At 49.3% G+C, this 16,492-nt stretch overlaps 1 protein-coding gene across 1 annotated transcript in view; it reads right to left on the reverse strand.

Moving 5' to 3' along the window:
- Positions 1-4,825: 4,825 nt before the first annotated feature.
- The window catches only part of NRG2 (neuregulin 2), a 283,100-nt gene continuing 271,433 nt past the window's right edge, over positions 4,826-16,492 (reverse strand). The window contains exons 11-12 of the mRNA XM_067566827.1: positions 15,738-15,962; positions 4,826-7,155 (exon numbers count right to left, since the gene is read on the reverse strand). Of these exons, the coding sequence (XP_067422928.1) occupies positions 6,498-7,155; positions 15,738-15,962 (883 nt within the window). The 3' untranslated portion in view covers positions 4,826-6,497. The remainder of the gene's footprint in view (positions 7,156-15,737; positions 15,963-16,492) is intronic.

A 16,492-nucleotide genomic window follows, 5' to 3' on the forward strand; every position in this document is an offset into this window, starting at 1 on the left:
AGAGATTAGCACTGACAAACTCTGTGGCATGACATGGCCGCATCCCCCACCACCAGTTCTACAACAGTTAGGAAAAGTACCATGCTATTTTCCAACAAATTAGAGGAACATATTCACATCCAATTTATGCACCATGATTACACATGCAAATGGAATCACAGAAATGTAGGGCCGGGAGGGACCTCGAGAAGCCAAATCCAGCCCCCTGTGCTGTGGCAGAACCAAGTAAACTTAGACCATCCCTGACAGGTGTTCGTCCAACCTGTTTTTAAAAACTTCCAATGATGGGGCTCCACGACCTCCCTTGGAAGCCTGTTCCAGAGTTTATCTACTCTTAGCGTTAGGAAGTTTTTCCTAATATCTCATCTGAATTTCCCTTGCTCCAGAGTAAGCCCATTACTGCTTGTCCTAACTTCAGTGGCCCTGGAGAACAGCTGATCACAATCCTCTTTAGAACCACTGTTAACAGATCGGATACCTGCTATCAGCTGTCCCCTCCATCTTCTTTTCTCAAGACTAAACATGCCCAGTTTTTTTTTAAATCATTCCTCACAGGTCAGGTTTTCTAAACCTTTTATCACTTTTTTTTGTTGCTCTCCTCTGGACACGTTCCAATTTGCCAACATGATTCCTAAATCGTGATGCCCAGAACTCAACACAGTACTCCAGTTGGGGGGGGCCTCGCTGGTACCAAGTAGAGCGGGACAATTACCTCCTGTGTTTTCCATCCCACATTCCTGTTAATACACCCAGCAATCATAGTAGCCTTTTTTGCAGCTGTGTCACATGGATGACTCATAGTCAATTTGTGGTCCACTATAACCCCCAGATCCTTTTCAGCATCTAGCCACTCATCTAGAGTGACATCCAGTTCTACATTTAATTTTTGATGTTTTCCTTCTCAACTGAAATACTTTGCACCTGTCTTTATTGAATTTCAGCTTGTTGAATTCAGACCAATTCTCCGAGGTCATTTTGAATTTTAAACCCATCCTCCAAAGTGCTTGCAACCTCTCCCAGCTTGGTGTTAGCTGCGCCTTTTATAAGCAGATACCCCTCCATTAGCCAAGTCATTCATGAAAATATTGGCTATGGAGTGAGTGATTGTGTACATGAATGTACCAAGATCTGTGTATGTGGCTACTGTGACTGTGCAGCTGAAAATCCATTCCTGTCAATGTGGGATTGTACTCATGGACCCACACTCAAGTTTAAATGACATGTCTTTGTTATGGCTTGCTAATCCGTGGTCCTGCAGCCCTGGCCTCTTCCAAAGACTGCTTTGTTCCAGCCTGCCTGAGTTCTCTGAGACATATTTATTTGGTTGGGGTTGGTCCTGCTTTGATCAGTGGTTTGGCCTAGATGACCTCCTGAGGTCCCTTCCAACCCTAATCTTCTATGATTTATGTCTGGGGTTACAAATGGGTTTCCTGTTCCTTTGCTTCTGGGTTCCAGTGTTTTGGGCCAGATCCAAAGCCCACTGAAGTCAGGGGACCGACTCTCATTGTCTTCAGTGGGCTTTGGATCTGTCCCTTACTGTCTTGTGGAGCCATCATCAGAAGCAGCTTCGCATGTGAAACCGAGGTGGGGCAGCACATCACCTTAGCTTCCCCAGTGCTGCCGAAGGGCCGGCTTGTGACTGCTAGGCAATGACCCACACTGGGTGTGATGTGGAGAGTGAGTGATGCCATGGGAGGGATTGGGTCTCAGCGAGGCCCAGTCTCTCCCGGAGTTCCCCACTTTCACAAGGAGAGGATAATCATTTTACCTCACTTCAGAAGAAGCAGCACATAGTCCTCCTCCCACACGTCTGGCCAGCTGTGTTGGCCAGTGTGGGAGGAGTGGGCCTAGGCCTTGGGGGTGGTAATGCCCATGGAGCCTGACAAGCAGCAGCCCTCTCATTCAGCTGAGGGCTCGCAACGGTGGCTGGCCCATGGGCCCTGAGTCATGCCCCTGGGGCCTTTACTGGGTCTGCCAAGGGGCTCGTTGAACTGCAGTTGCTGCTGCGGCACTGTGTGAAAATTCATGTGGGTTCTAAGGCGTATGAGACATCAGAGCCGCTGACCTGTGTGCATCCCCCCACCCCAGAAGAGCCTTTTTCTATGACATTAGCAACTATGACCAGTGCAAGAACTTGAATTGAAAGTCGATTGCTGTGCTGGGGATTGAGGGTTTCTGGGTCTATTCCCGGCTCTGCCATGGATTCGCTGTGTCGGAAGAAAATCCATTGACCTTTCTGCACCATGGTTTCTTATGAGGTAGAAGAGAGCTGCTGCTGCTGCATCCCCAGCTCAGCATCCAGGGCTGCAATGTGCTCTGAACCCCTCCTGTGGAAGGGCAAAGCATTTATTGGTACTATTACTGACATGCTGAATGCCAGCCTCTAGGAGTCCACTGACCCTGCTGTCTGTGACTCCCAGTGGCAGTTTTGCCTCTGAAAAGTGAGTAACTGGCCCTAGATCTTCTTTAGCAAACCCATAAGAGGCAGTGGATGTCCATATTCTACACTCAGGGGACAGCTGTACAGCGGGCGTTCCCAGCTCAGGCGGACGTACACATGCTAGCTTTGAGCAAGTGAGCAGGCTAAAAATAGCCATTTAGCCTCAGTGGCGCAGGTGATAAGAAATTACTCCTTGAGTGCAGCCTTAGAGTCTTGGATGGTCTTGTACTCAGTTGTCTAACCATGCTGCCACCCACACCGCGGCGGCGCCGCTGCTATTTTTAGCGTGCTGATGTGAGCAAAGCGAGCACATGTACATCCATATCACATGTAGCCATAACCCAGTTACACCCCATGTAGTCCCTTGAGTTCAAGGAAGAGGTGAGTGAGAGGGGGGTTTAACTGATGGCAGACTTTGGGCTCAAGGCTTTCGAAGGCTGCTGTTGACGTACACTGCTGGGGGGGGGCCCCAAGCCTGACACCGTTTTCACTCCGTCACTGGGAGTCACTCAGGCCCAGAACCTCAGCAGTGAACGTCAGTGGCTGTCAGGCCCCTACATACCTTCGAGGCACTGTGCCTCAATTGCTGACACTAGGGGACACTTTGGCCTGAGTGAGGAGCCATCCAGCTATACAGCCCTTTCTGGGGCTTGCGTGTGCCTTTGAAGCACATGCGGGGCAGTGGCAGAGCTCCAGAAGGGCCAGTGCTTCAGTCAGACACGCATTACCCATGCTGCCCAGTGTGCAGGAGGTGTGCAAGCTGCACCAGCCATGGGCCTGGATGGTAGTTTCCCTATCACAGGCTAATGCGTGTCTCAGCGTGCACCAGACCCTGGGCTCCCTGAGTGCTGGGCTGTGACCCTGCCAGGCATTTGCACAGGATACACATGTGTATAGGAGGCTTCTTATAGCACCCCTCCCATGCACCCAGGCCAGCCAGAGTCTGTTCAGGCCTCATGCCCTCTCTCTGGCATGCGCCCAGTCATTGGCCCCACAGCACTGTGACAACGGAGTTGAGGTGTAGCCAATCTGCTGAGCTGCCGTTGTACAGAGTCCAGTGCGCTATTTCAGCCCAGCGGCAACTGTTTTCATTGACAGCTCTTGACTGCCACAACAGCTGTAAACACACTCCAGGGTGTCTGAGGAGAAAAACTATCCAGCAGTATCACAGCCTGTCACAACGCACTGTGAGGTGTCCAGCCTGCTCTGTAGCTTCCCATGAAAAATGGCCGTAGGCGACTTGTCAGACTGCAAACAAGTCTTGGGTTAGGTTGGTGGTGGTTGGCGTTTCACACTGGCATAGTCTCATTATCCCTTCAGCAGAGGCACAATATGAGCTGGCTTTTAAAAAAAAATTAAAAAAATCAATAAATAACTGTTTTAAATTCAAGACCAACATTTTCAAACATGGCCACTGATTTTGACGGCCTCCTTTTTTTTAATGTGGCCCTCCTAAGACGCCTCAGGCCTGATATCCGGCAGTGCACATGCAGCTCCAACTCGCTGCCCTACTGAGACTCCCCATCCCAATAGGTATCAGTTTGGACACACAAAAATGGTAACCCCCAATATTACTGCCCACATTTGAACATTTGGAGGTATGTTTCTGAGCCTTACAGTTGCAAAGGAAATCTTCCAAATGTGCCTTGGTGCAGAACCGCTCTGAGAAAAGCCTGGACTGAGAAAATTCCCTTCGCCCCCATCCCCCAATTCAGGGGCAGGCACAGAAATTTAACTTTGACGCATTTTGGGGGGCACAGGAGCTTGCTCTTCCCTTTGTCTTGCCTCATCCCCAACCCTGGCCCTCGCTGGAGCTTACTCTACCCCCACAGCCTTGGGGATGAGAGGAGCTCACTCTCCTTCCTCACCCCCCCCGTTACCACGGCCAGAGGAGTTCTGTGCCCCCAATGATTATTGGGGGGATGTACCCCTCTTGTGCACATCCCTGCCCCCATTTATCTCAATGAGGTGTTGACTCTGAAGGCTAATGATGGGAGTTGACATTGCACTTTCCGCTAGTTCGATACTGAGAATTTTAGCTCAAACATCCAGCTACTTATAGACGCTAAGGTCAGAAGGGATCATCATGATCATCTGGTCTGACCTCCTGCACGTTGCAAGTCACAGAACCTCACCCACCCACTCCCTTCATAGCCCCTAACCTCTGGCTGAGTTACTGAAGTCCTCACATCATGGTTTAAAGATGTCAAGGTACAGAGAATCTACCTCTTGGATGTAGGTGGAGCTTCACTTTATGGGTGGAGTTTGGGACTGTGGGCAGTGTGTAACACCGCCCTGCCCCATCTGACCACTCATTTAAGATTATTGCTGGAAACATTAATTATTTCTTATTTTATTTATAATATAAAAAATGTTCAAGTGTTAAACAGTCAAGAGTTCAGACATTCAAACAATCCAGAGCAAATGTTTACACTCATCTTAACGACAAATTAGCAGATTTTCCATCTGACCCCATTGTGGGTGAGGAATAGAGGGTTTAGTTACTTTATTGCCAAAAGTTAAATAAAATACACTGTCAATTGTTGTATTATCTTCTCAGTCACAGCTTCACCATGCATCCAATCTACAGTATCTGAAATGCAAAGGACATGCAGAAGTGAAAATATAAAAAGAAATAAGTCAGGCTACAATGTAAACAGGGTTGCTGCAGTGAACTGAAAGGAGGGGCACTTTCACATGTGAATATTCTGCCACTTGGACAGACAGCCATGGGTCCAGTGGCCAGGGCTGCCCCAAACAAGACGTCCATCTTTGATAGCAAGTTATTATGTAACACTGGAACATTACAATAATAACTTTCTTTAAAATATACGGCACATGGATACAGAAAAATCCACTGAATGGCTTTCCTGATGCATTGCCCACCTGTTTCATTGGCCAGGGGCAGGATCCTGGTGATGCATTGCAGAGACTTGAAATAGGGATTAATTGCATACGTAGCATGCACAACACTATCTGCAGCTGAGTACCAGCAGTTAGCAGGGCTACACTGATGGTTGTACTGTTGCTAACTTCCCCACGGAGTGGCCCTTTGCTCTATTTCTCCACATGGTCATAGCCAATATGTGTCCCTGTCTGAGCTTCACATTGTTTCTTGCAATACTGTAATGCTGTCTTTTAAAGCAATTTACCAGTCGAGAGTACTTATCTGCAACTACTGCAACAGGCTGTTTCCCTTCTCATCAGGGTCTGCACCAATGAAGTGGATTCAACCGTATATAAAGACATAATATTTTACCACATTCATGTAAACGTTTTATTCATTTGACTACAACTTCACAAAACTGTGCCAAAATGAGTCAGTTTTACTTGGGACCCCACAAGTAACATGGTCAACAAATATATTGTAAGGGCTGGTCCTACTGTATGCTTCTTTTTACTCTTCCTACCTGTGTTGCAAAACCCTCCATTTTTTCTGCATTCCGGTACCCAATTTTCCCCCCTGAAATAAGCAAAACTATAACTATTTTATAGGGCAAGACAGATTCCCCTTAGGAGGTATTTATGAGAACATACATACACATGTCCTTTGTGTGTGTTATAACAACATTTTAAAGAACTAGATCACAAACATCCAGAGACGGGGCAAAGTGGAGTGCATTGTTTTTTCAAATGGGAAAGTGCCCTTAACATGGTAAGTTGTCTTAAACAAAAACCTATGATCTTAAGAATGCTACTGAAACATAATCCTCAGCATGGACTCTGGCATTAGCATACAGCAAAAAAAGGCACCACGATATTTTTTTTCTCTTTTTAAGTAGTCAAAAATTGGCCCATCTTTTTTATTATTAATTATTTTGTTTTGTTTGTTTTTGTTTGTATTTTTTTTTCTCGGAAGCTGTAATTCAAGATGTTACATATAAATAGAGATTCCCTATAAAAAAGTCTTTGCTGTTAGCTATTATAAGACAACTTTGCTAAAATGAAAATAAACCATTTGATTTGTTATATTTTTTTCCTCTTTTATATAAAATAAAAATCTCTTTCCTCCTTTTCGGTACAGGCATGTTTGTGGGTGCATGAGTTTGTGTGGCTTCTAAAGAGGAGCCGAGTCCTGTTTGGGTCTCGTGTGTGTCAATCTGCTTTGCCCGCTCTCCCCTGGTGCGCTGTGTCTCTTGAAGGAATAGTAAGTCCGGCTGTCTCCCGGCCGATACAGCGGGGGTGAATCTGTGTTCATGGCCTCAGTGTTCTGAATGCTTAAGAACGGGGTGCTCTCCGCCATGAGCTCCTCCTCATCAGACTCACTGTATGAAGCGCTGCTTCCTGAGAAGGAATCTCTGACCGTCCGGGCTCTGTGCGAGACCTGCCCGTTGAGTTTAGATCTTTTCCACCGCCTGTTGTTGCTAGCTGTTTTCTTTGGTTGTTCTAGTGCTGTGATGTATTCCTGTGTTGTTTCATACTCGTCATCCTCCGTGATGCGGAAGGGGCTCGAAGGCAGGCTCCCCATGCTCTCATTCAAGTAGCTCTTCCTTTGGTAGTAACTGTAACTCTGCATGTCCTGGAAGGGCACCTGATACCGTTGCAGTAAGGGCTGCTGCTCCTCCACTCGGAAGCTAATGGGCGCTGCAGGTGGAAGGGACACCGCGTGAGCAGAGTTGGGGGAGGTGATCTCGAAGGTTGGGACCTGTGCAGCAAGTGAGTAATGGAAGTCGACAGGAGACAGACGTGCTGGTGTTGTTAGTGCAGAGACATACCTGAAAAGAGAACAACTACATGAGGATCCCGATTAACAGGAAGAGCTTTCCAGATACAATTCTTCTCCATTCGATATCTGAACCCTGGGTCCAGATTACCAGGGCCAAATAGCTAGCACCCTGCATATCCGCAGATATCCGAATCTGCAGATTTGGATATTGGCAGAACATTTTTTGCGGATGGCGGATCGGATGCAGATCTCAAAGGCAGGGAAGCAGCTGCCTGCAGCTTATAGGCTTTGATGCTGCTTCCCTGCCTTTGAGATCCCGGATGGGGGGGCCCTGCCAGCTGCTGACCAGCTGCTTGGCAGCTGCCTGGAGGGGCTGGCCCCCAAACAGCTAATCAGAGATGGTGGCTGCAGCAGGTCTGGCCTCCAAACAGCTGATTAGGGGACCCAGAGCAGCAGCTGCATGTGGGTGCGGATGACCTAAAAGACAGAGACTGCAGATAGCGGGTCGGATGTCAATTGATTCTGGCGGATGCGGATCGGATGCAGATCCACATTTTTATATACACACAGGGCTCTACAAATAGCTAACACACCCTCACACAGTAACTGAGGCACCCGCCACTCACAGTAACTGATGCACCCACACTCCTCACACAGTAACTGATGCACCCGCCCCTCACGCAGAATCTTTCTCCCAGAAGAACCAAGTCCCAAAGGGATTTACAGACTGTAGAGAGTATTTCCAAAGGTAGCTGCCCTATTAAAGGACACATGAGTCCTCCATTTGGATACCTGAAGTCGAGCACTTGCCCAAAGGGCATATGAGTGTATAATTGTGCAGAATGGAGGTTTGCACCTTCCTCTAAAGTATCTGGGGCTGGCCACTGTTGCTCACAGGACATTGGACTCAAGGTACTGTTGGTCCATCAGGTATGGTTGAGCCCTATATTTTTATGCAAACACCCTGTGCAGCAGCTTAAAGTACCCACGTGTACTGGACTTGCTGAGTGTCTATGCTGGTGTGAAGCTAACACAGGCATTATGCCATCCATCACTGAAATCTAGCCACTGCTGAGGTAAGAGGCAGCATCCATCTCTCAATGCCAGCAACACTGCACAACAGCTAAAAACTCAACACTTGCAAAAAGTGCCATGGGGTTTTTAGGACCAGAAACAATCAGAACTTCACTTTTACGTCTCCTCCAAAAGATGCCACGTCCAGCAACAATGCAGCTTCTAGCCCCATGCCAAATCCCTGCACCACTACAGAGCCAAAGAGAAGAGTGCCTCTGTTACCAAGCCAAAGGCTAGCAGCACCTGAGCCTTTCAACAGAGGTGTGAGGGAACGGGCTTCGACCCAAACATAAAGGCATCCTGTGAGATTCATGGCGCTGTGGTAAGCGGGGACAGATGCTGTAGCTGCCAAGAAGTCTTCATAGCAGTTTAACTTCTCTAGGTGCTCTTGGTCTGGAATTTGCATCCTGGCCAGTAGGGTAGAGCCTAAGGGCCTGATGCTGCAAGATGCTCAGCACAATAATTTCAGTTGGAGATACTAGAACCTTGGAGGATCAAGCTCAATGTTTGCTAGCATCCTGGGTGCACCGCAAGGTCCTCAGAACATTTGCTTTAGGAGCTGGCTGGGAGGGATGAGGTGGGTGGGAGGGGATTATTCTTTGATCTCCCTCCAAGCAGTGGATGATTTGTGAAGTTACATTAGATTTTGTGCTTAGCCTTTGAGCTATATGGAAAGGGCCATTTTACACATATAATAGTAAATGGCCCTAGCATGACTGTACCTTTGGATGACACAGACCTGACACATAAATGGCCCTAATATGACTTTCCATTTGGGTGACTCAGATTCAATAACGAAAAGGCCCAGGATGACTGTATATTTGGGTGATAGAGATCCAGTCAGTAAAAGGCCCAGGATGACTGTACATTTGGGTGACACTGATCCGGTAAGTAAAGGACCCAGGATGACTGTACATTCAAATAACACAGATCCGGTCAGTAAAAGGCCGAGGATGACTGTACCTTTGGGTGACACAGACCCGGTAAGTAAAAGACCCGGGATGACTGTACATTCAGGTGACACAGAGCAGGGCAGCTTTTGTTTGCTTGTTTATAGCACAACTTAAAGACAGTAAGTTCTCCAGAGGCACATGGATTTGTAGCTTTTTGAAACTCACACAGCTCATTTAAATGATATGCCCAAAAGAGATGCATGCTGGGTCTGACTCCCCCAGCCCTTTCACCGAGTGACTTTGCTCACTGGAGGTACAGCAGAGCAGGGGGGTTGAGCTGTAAGCCAATCTATGACCTAGGCTACACCCAGCTCACAGGGTAACAAACTGGTACAGAGGAGATGGGACCCCACTATGAGCTTCTCTCCTCATTTGGTTTTTCCTGTACGCCTGCTCTTAGATAAGAAAGCCCTAGACAGCTGGGTTGGACAAGATCCCTAAGATGCCAGTGCTGTAGCATTTCACCCCAAGTATTTGCCCCATTCAGCAGTTACATCCATAGCCTGATTCGTCTGCTGTGGAAGGCATGGTGGGCTGGACTGTGCCTGGCTTGGATGAGTGTACAAGGAGGGGAATGGGCATAGAGTGCCCTCCCTGATTCTTGTGCCTTTGCTCAGGAATGATCACAGTTCTTATATCGGAGCTATGCCAGTCTAATGCTGCCAGAAGAATCAACCTCTCCAGCACGCCTAGTCCCAGCAACCACAGCTGACCCTGCCCAGCCAAGCTGATGCTGCCCTGTTTCAAAGGGAGCAGAGCTGCCCCTGCGCTGTGCTTTAGGAGGCAATGGCTCAGGGAGCTCCCACCAGGAAAGTTGCTTTTGCTATGGTCCCTGCACATCCACAACCCGGCCCTTTATGCTCCCATGATCCCCTTTGGGGCCTTCTCCATTGAAACTGATGGATTTTGGGTCAGGGCCTTCATTCCAGACCTCTCCCCTGGCTCCCCTCCTGCCTCTGCGCCGGGGCAGCCCCTTTCCTGCTTTACTAATGACCCATTTTGTGCAACATTACTTGCATCTGCCCTTCCTCCAGCACCATCCCAGCCACATGAGTCAAGATTCCTCAGCCTGCATGAAATCCTCGACTACCTTTGTCATCACGCTGCCTTTCTCTGCCTTCCCTCCAGCTCTGCAATGGCTTTTCTCTAATGAAGGGTCCCCTAGGGCCCCCCATATCCTCAGTACACTCCCACCAGGGCCTTATAAAAGCACCGTTCTTACCTCCTTTGGCTTATGAGAGAGCCCTCTATCTATAGACACACACTCAGGATTTCATTTGCTCTGTTAGCAAGAGCATTAGAGCGTGAGCTCTTCTCCAATATCTCCTCCGCTCTAAGCTGCGGGGCTTTCTGACTGCACTACTGATTTCTAAGCAGCAACCTCCTGCTTCTTTCTGGGCTGATTAGGGTATCTCCCTAGGTGCCTTGGATTACATTTAACTATCTGAAATCTCATCTGATTTGAGCCGCCTGGCTCATCCAGCCTGCCAGATCACTCGTGCTGCTTGCTTAGCTCCTCTGTTGCTTATTATCCCTCCAAGCTTGGTATTGTCTGAGCAAAGGATGGCCAGCCCCTCCTGGGATGCATAAGGAATGGGTTCGGATGGTGAAAGGTGACGCCCTCCTCCCCTAGCAACTGCGGAGCACATTGCTCCTTGCCAGTGCCCATGTGGGTGCTAGTTGCCCACAAGTGGGCATGGTGAAGGGGCATGGTCCTGTCCCCCACCACGCCCACCGCTACATCTGTTTGCTGGTCACAAAGGGGAGTGCACACCGCACCCTCCCACAGGTTGGTGGAGCTGGAGCCCATGGGAGAAATGGCGGCTGAGTCACGCCAAGTCCCTGATACAGGCAGCCCCTCTGTACCGCACTCAGCTTCCCAGGAGCAGAATCTAGTGAGAGGCTCTCATCACCTGGATGATCTGTTCTTTGTTAACTGGCTGCTAGCAGAGCTGGGCAAATAACCAATTGTTCAGTCCAGTGGCCAACCAGAAAGATGAAAAGAAAAAAAAATTTCAGCAAAAAAAAATCAGCTTTGGGTCAGATGAAAGCTTCTGTTTTATTTCTTGGCTTTTTTCTTTAGTAAAACTGAAGTAAAGTTCACAACAAAAGTCAAAACATTTAGATTTTTTCAGTATCTTTTTTGTTTGATCAAAACAATTCGAAAGAAGGTTGGTCAACCCGAATCTGCATTTTTCAGTGTAAAGGGAGTTTTGTCTGAAAAATTCACCCTGTTGTAGCTCTGAGGTTCCCTTTTCCCAAAGGTTTTATTTGGATACTGAACCTCCTCGACTTTGCTAGAATCCACGATGGAATATCCAGCTGTGGGGTCATGGGGTTTGCCCTTTTCCCATCAGGCCCCTCACCCAGTTTTCAAGGAGAAAACTTGTCCATTTCTAACTGGTTCTGCAGTTTCCTCTGTGGAATGAGAACCCATAAGGACATCAGGTAAAGCTCTCTCCATAGATGTTCCATTTCCTTCACCATCTCCTTAACGATACTTAGCAGGAGAGATCCAGAATAGGCATATGTCCTTAGGGCCAGAGGGAGAGTAGAAGTCAGGACCCACCTATCTCTGATGATATAGGCAGGTAGAAGGTGGGGTAAAACACAGGAAGCCAATGGAGTAGGATGGCGGAGGTAGGATGGTAGGTAAAGAGACAAGACCAGCCCACGGAGTTTATTTCCAGGCCAGGAGACAGCTGTGCACGTTGGCAGATGGGAAGGAGTCAGAGGAGAAGGAGTGGTTGGAGATAAAGAGTGGGGGGGAGGACAAGAGATGAGAAGCAATGGAGTAGAAGGTTTGGAGGCAGAGTCATGGTCAGACCTTGGAACCCCAGAGTGGCATGAAGAAGGAAAGGGTGGAGTGAGAGGTGGAAGAAGCAGGGATAGTGAGAAAGCGGCAGAGGCAGAGAAGAGTCCTTGTGGGTGGTTTGGAAATACTGGCAAGGTGCTGGGCAGAGAAGCAGGCAGAGGAGGGCGAGTTGTCAGGATGGAGCAGCAGGAGGAGAAGAGACGCTTTGGAAGCACTCCAAAGAACAAACTTCATGGAGGAACTCAGGGCAGGCCTAGGGCATTGCCCAAGGGCACTTGGCAGTGTGGCTGCAGGGACAGAAGTAGGAGGTGCAGAGGGAGAAGACTAAAGGGCAGACAGAGCAGCATGAGAGGGAGGCACAGGAATCATGAAGAGAGAAGCAGTGAGAAATGAAAGGGTTGATGGAATCAAGTGGAAGGAGAGAAGCTGGGGGGGATTTGGTTTTCATCCTCCCTTAACAGAGCTCTTCTGCTTCCATTCACTTTCTTCTTTCCCTAGATACATTGGTAGAAATCTTCTTTCCATTGACTCCTTCCCTCTCTTTCTCACACATACCCACACTCTCCCTCTTTATTAAGGAACGTGGTAAATTCTCCATCACATGGGATCTCTAGGTCAAGAGCTATACACTCTGCTTCAGCTCCAGGTTTGTGGGCTTGACGCAGGAATCACCGGATGAAATCTCTGACCTGTGTTATACACGGTCTCAGACTAGATCATCATAATGGCCCCTGCTAGTCTTAGAATCTGAGACTCTTTGAATCTCTCTTTCGTCTCCCTTATTTGATTTCTAGGTGTTTTCTACCCCACCTCACTTCTGATCCCTGCAGAGTCCATTTTCAAGTCCTTTGTAAGCTCTTCTTTTAGTCAGTGGCTTGCTTTCTTGTTCTGGATTTCCCTTTTAAATGACACTCACATGTGTGCTTTTTGCTATTTGGTCCCCCATGTAGGATGCTGGGTCATGTGAAAAGGTACCTGCTTGTCTGGCAAGGAAAGAGAACAGCCAGGTAAAAAGCTGAGCCAGCAATCCAATCAGATAAACAACCGAGTGAGTAAACTAACCTTAGTGCAAGGCAGAAAAAGTGTTTATCCAGTATATAATGAATAACTCTGTCACAGCATATTTAAGGCAAGCACCTGAATGTGGGGGCGCACTTGCCTTTAACCCTGTGCTGGGCCCTGTTTCAATGGACTGATCACTTGCTGAAGCAGTAAATAAACAACACTCTTCTTCAGCTCAAGAGTCTGTCTGTGAACCTGTGCATTCTGGGTGGCGGGAAAGAACCGGTCAACACCCAGCACCTCCCATTCTTATCCCTATGCCCAGCTCTGCTACAACCGCTTAATTGGTTAGTACCAAATGCAAGTGACCTTGCCTCTCATTGTATGCTCTGGCTTTCCAAAGAAAAGGTGCAGTGAGATCTATGCTGAGAGGCCTCAGCGAGCCAGCATCACCTCCACATTAATCATGCTGTCTATGGCCACCTATTGTAACCAGCCCAAACACAGCAGCTCCCTTTGGTGGCCGTGATGAACAGGTTTCACTGTAAACACCAGGAGAGTTTATGTTAAAACTCCTTTGATGTCCTCTGGTTTGGCTGCATCCATCTCCGATATCTTGGTATTTAAAACCACCGGGATGCTAAGCACCAGAGCTGGTGCCTCTCCTGTCTCCACAATCTCTTGGCTAGGTGCCTGGTCTTTACTTGATTTGATCTGAGCCAGAGATTCGCCAAGCACCGGCAATTCCTTTCTCAATCATAGCATCGTTTTCTTCTCTTTCCATTTAAATTTCACTAGAAGGTAATTCCCTTGTCCCCTACCATAGGCATTTGTTTAGCTTTCCCCCCACATAAAGAGCATGGCCTTCAGAATCCGTTCTCCAGCTTTCCTGACTGTCTCCCCTTGGCTCCAAAACCAGTGTGGCCTTCATCCCTGTATGCAGCATGTCCAGTTCATATCACTTGCCCCCATGCGCCTGGCGCTCACATACAACATTGCTGTGCTCTGCTCCCCTCACCTCCCCCCCTGCGTTGTCTGCACCTTATCGGCTGCTGCCTATGCAGTGTATTTGGTACAACCTACTCACCAGCTCCACACCCAGCCTCGCGAGAACCCCTCCCCCCCTCCCCCCCACGACCCCTAGCCATGTTATCTGTATTCAGGGTGCAATGTGTGCTCCTTGGAGGTGCAGCAGACACAGGTGCAGCCCAAGGGAGGAGGCTCTACCTGTTCTAAGGATGAGTGGGGCCCCCCCACTGCAACGGAGGCAGGCCCTCCCTGGCTACCTATGGCAGCAGCACTGGCCTGAATCCCCACAGCTTTGCTCCCTTCTGCCTCTGACATATTCCTCCCAGCCCCATCTGGGACTGGGCTTGAGAGGGATCCTGTCCAAGGCCACCATGGCAGCCTGATGCAGTGCCTATCCTGGGGGCCTTCTCCCAGGGCCGGCCCCATTATACTGCTGCAGCAGAGTCTGGGGGCCAGGCAGGGGAAATCCCTCCCTGCTCACTAAAAGGAAATGAAATCTATCCCCCTTTCCTGCCGAGAGTTGATATAATAAGACCCGCTAGTAGGGACCCGGCCAATGGGCACCCCCTCCTCTGAAGTGCAGGCTTTCAATCCAAGCAACCCAATGCTCTATGACTCCAACCCCTCCCCTCTGCTCCAGCTTCACTTTCATCAGTTCCCCACCCCACCTGGATCATCAGTGACTTTTCCATCCCTGGGCCATTCACAGCAGGGCTGATATGTACAGGCAGCGCTGCTCTGTACCGGCTGGAATGTGTCAGAGCTGCTCATGGCTGAGGTTCTATGTACTGACAAAGCTATTGGAGCAGCTTCTGTAACCCCCAGGACAGGGGCTTCTCTTTTGGGAGTGGAATTCTGTTCCCTGTGCCCAGGCCCACCGACAGCAATTCCAGACCCCAGGGCAGAAAAACCTCTTCCACCCACAGCCTTGCCCACAGTCCACCCAGAGCACCCTCCTTGTCCCTCCCACATTCGGCACGCTCACTGCCACATCCCTCCCCCCACATGGTCCCCTTCTGCTCTCCCACACTCCCTCTTCTCCAGGCAGTGAGGCACAGTCGAGAGGGCTGGCGGGGAAGGGACACAACGACCAGTGACAGGGGGAGTGGGGGAGGAGAGGAGGGACACAAGTAGTGAGCAACAGCAGAGAGCAGCGACATGGCGAGCAGCGACATGGTGGGGCTGAACCGGCCCTGGGGTGGAGTGTGGGGTGGGGCCACAGGTGTAAGAGGCCCAGGCCCTTTTAAATCAACTGCCCCGTTTACCCCCCCTCCTCTCCTCGCTGGCGGGCCTGCCTGTGCCATAAGTGATTAGCAAGCTTGGAGTCTGCCATCTGTAGTTAGCCATGGACTGAGAGAAGATCTATCCTCCTCCCTGTTCCTCAGAAGCCATCCTGACACTGCCAAACATTCGCTCTTATTTACAAGTTATACCAATTAAAAGGTATAGGAGAGAAAAACTTTCTTGCTTCAGGCTACAGAGACTGCTGGGTGGCAGGGAGAAATTTCCACCACTGCATAACTGTCAATTGCGGGAGGTTTTTTGGCATCTACATCTGACGCTTTTGCTATGGGCCACGTTCAAAGCAAGGTCGCCGGCCCAAACAGAGCAATGTTCTGGTGCAGTGTCTCATGCAAACACGGACCTGGTCTGGACGCCCCTCTCCAGGCTTTCCCTTCCACAGGCTAACCCTAGTAATCCAGAACAGAGCCATCTGCACCGTAGCTGTTACAAAGGCACAAAGCCGTGAGGCCTGACCTCTCGCTGTGCGGCGAGTCTCGCAGCGAATCCACGGAATCCCGGTATTGCATGGTGGGTCTTCTCGAGTCCTCAAGGCAATAAGCAGCGCCTCGCCGGGCGCGAGCCTCGACACAGGCAGGGCTGTTGCATTTACTGGTTCCCACAGAAGACAGCATCATACCAGACTGTGAATCAGACGTCAGGCTCTCTGTCCGTTCCAAGCTCCAGGTGTGGCTTTCCTGCCTGCAGAGCAAAGCACAGATCGACAACAGTCAGTGAGAACGTCCGCCATGCGCTGCTACACAGTGCAAGTTCACTCCGGCAGTCAGTGGCTCGCAGCCATGCTGAAGGGACATTAGAGATCCACACTCCGTATCCACTTTGTTTCTCTCACTACCAGCAAAGTGTTTAGCTGAACGACTGATTTGCAAAACCTTGTCCTTGACTTGTTTTGTCCGCATGGAATTTGGGTGCAACTACTTGCAGGCACACAGGAAGGCAAGCAGATGCATGACCCCTTATTGCACATGCAGATCATATACACGCTCATTGACACCCACAAATAACTGTACCTGCAAAGCTGTGCTTGTCAGTACTTACACACAGGTGTCCGGGTTATGGGCCCTTAAAAGTGAGGCCCCTAAAATGTTGCTTTTTGCCTGCAAAATGATTACAGGCCTCCTGCAAATGTGCTGACGTCTAAGGGAGTCTGCTTTCAATGTGCTGCATATTTCTGTTGTAGAGAGAGAACCCCATGCAATGGAGGCTGGCAA

This window comes from Emydura macquarii, unplaced genomic scaffold (genome assembly GCF_026122565.2).
Source record: "Emydura macquarii macquarii isolate MOO-44397 ecotype Brisbane River unplaced genomic scaffold, CSIRO-AGI_Emac_v2 contig_2768, whole genome shotgun sequence".
Classification (NCBI taxonomy): domain Eukaryota; kingdom Metazoa; phylum Chordata; order Testudines; family Chelidae; genus Emydura; species Emydura macquarii.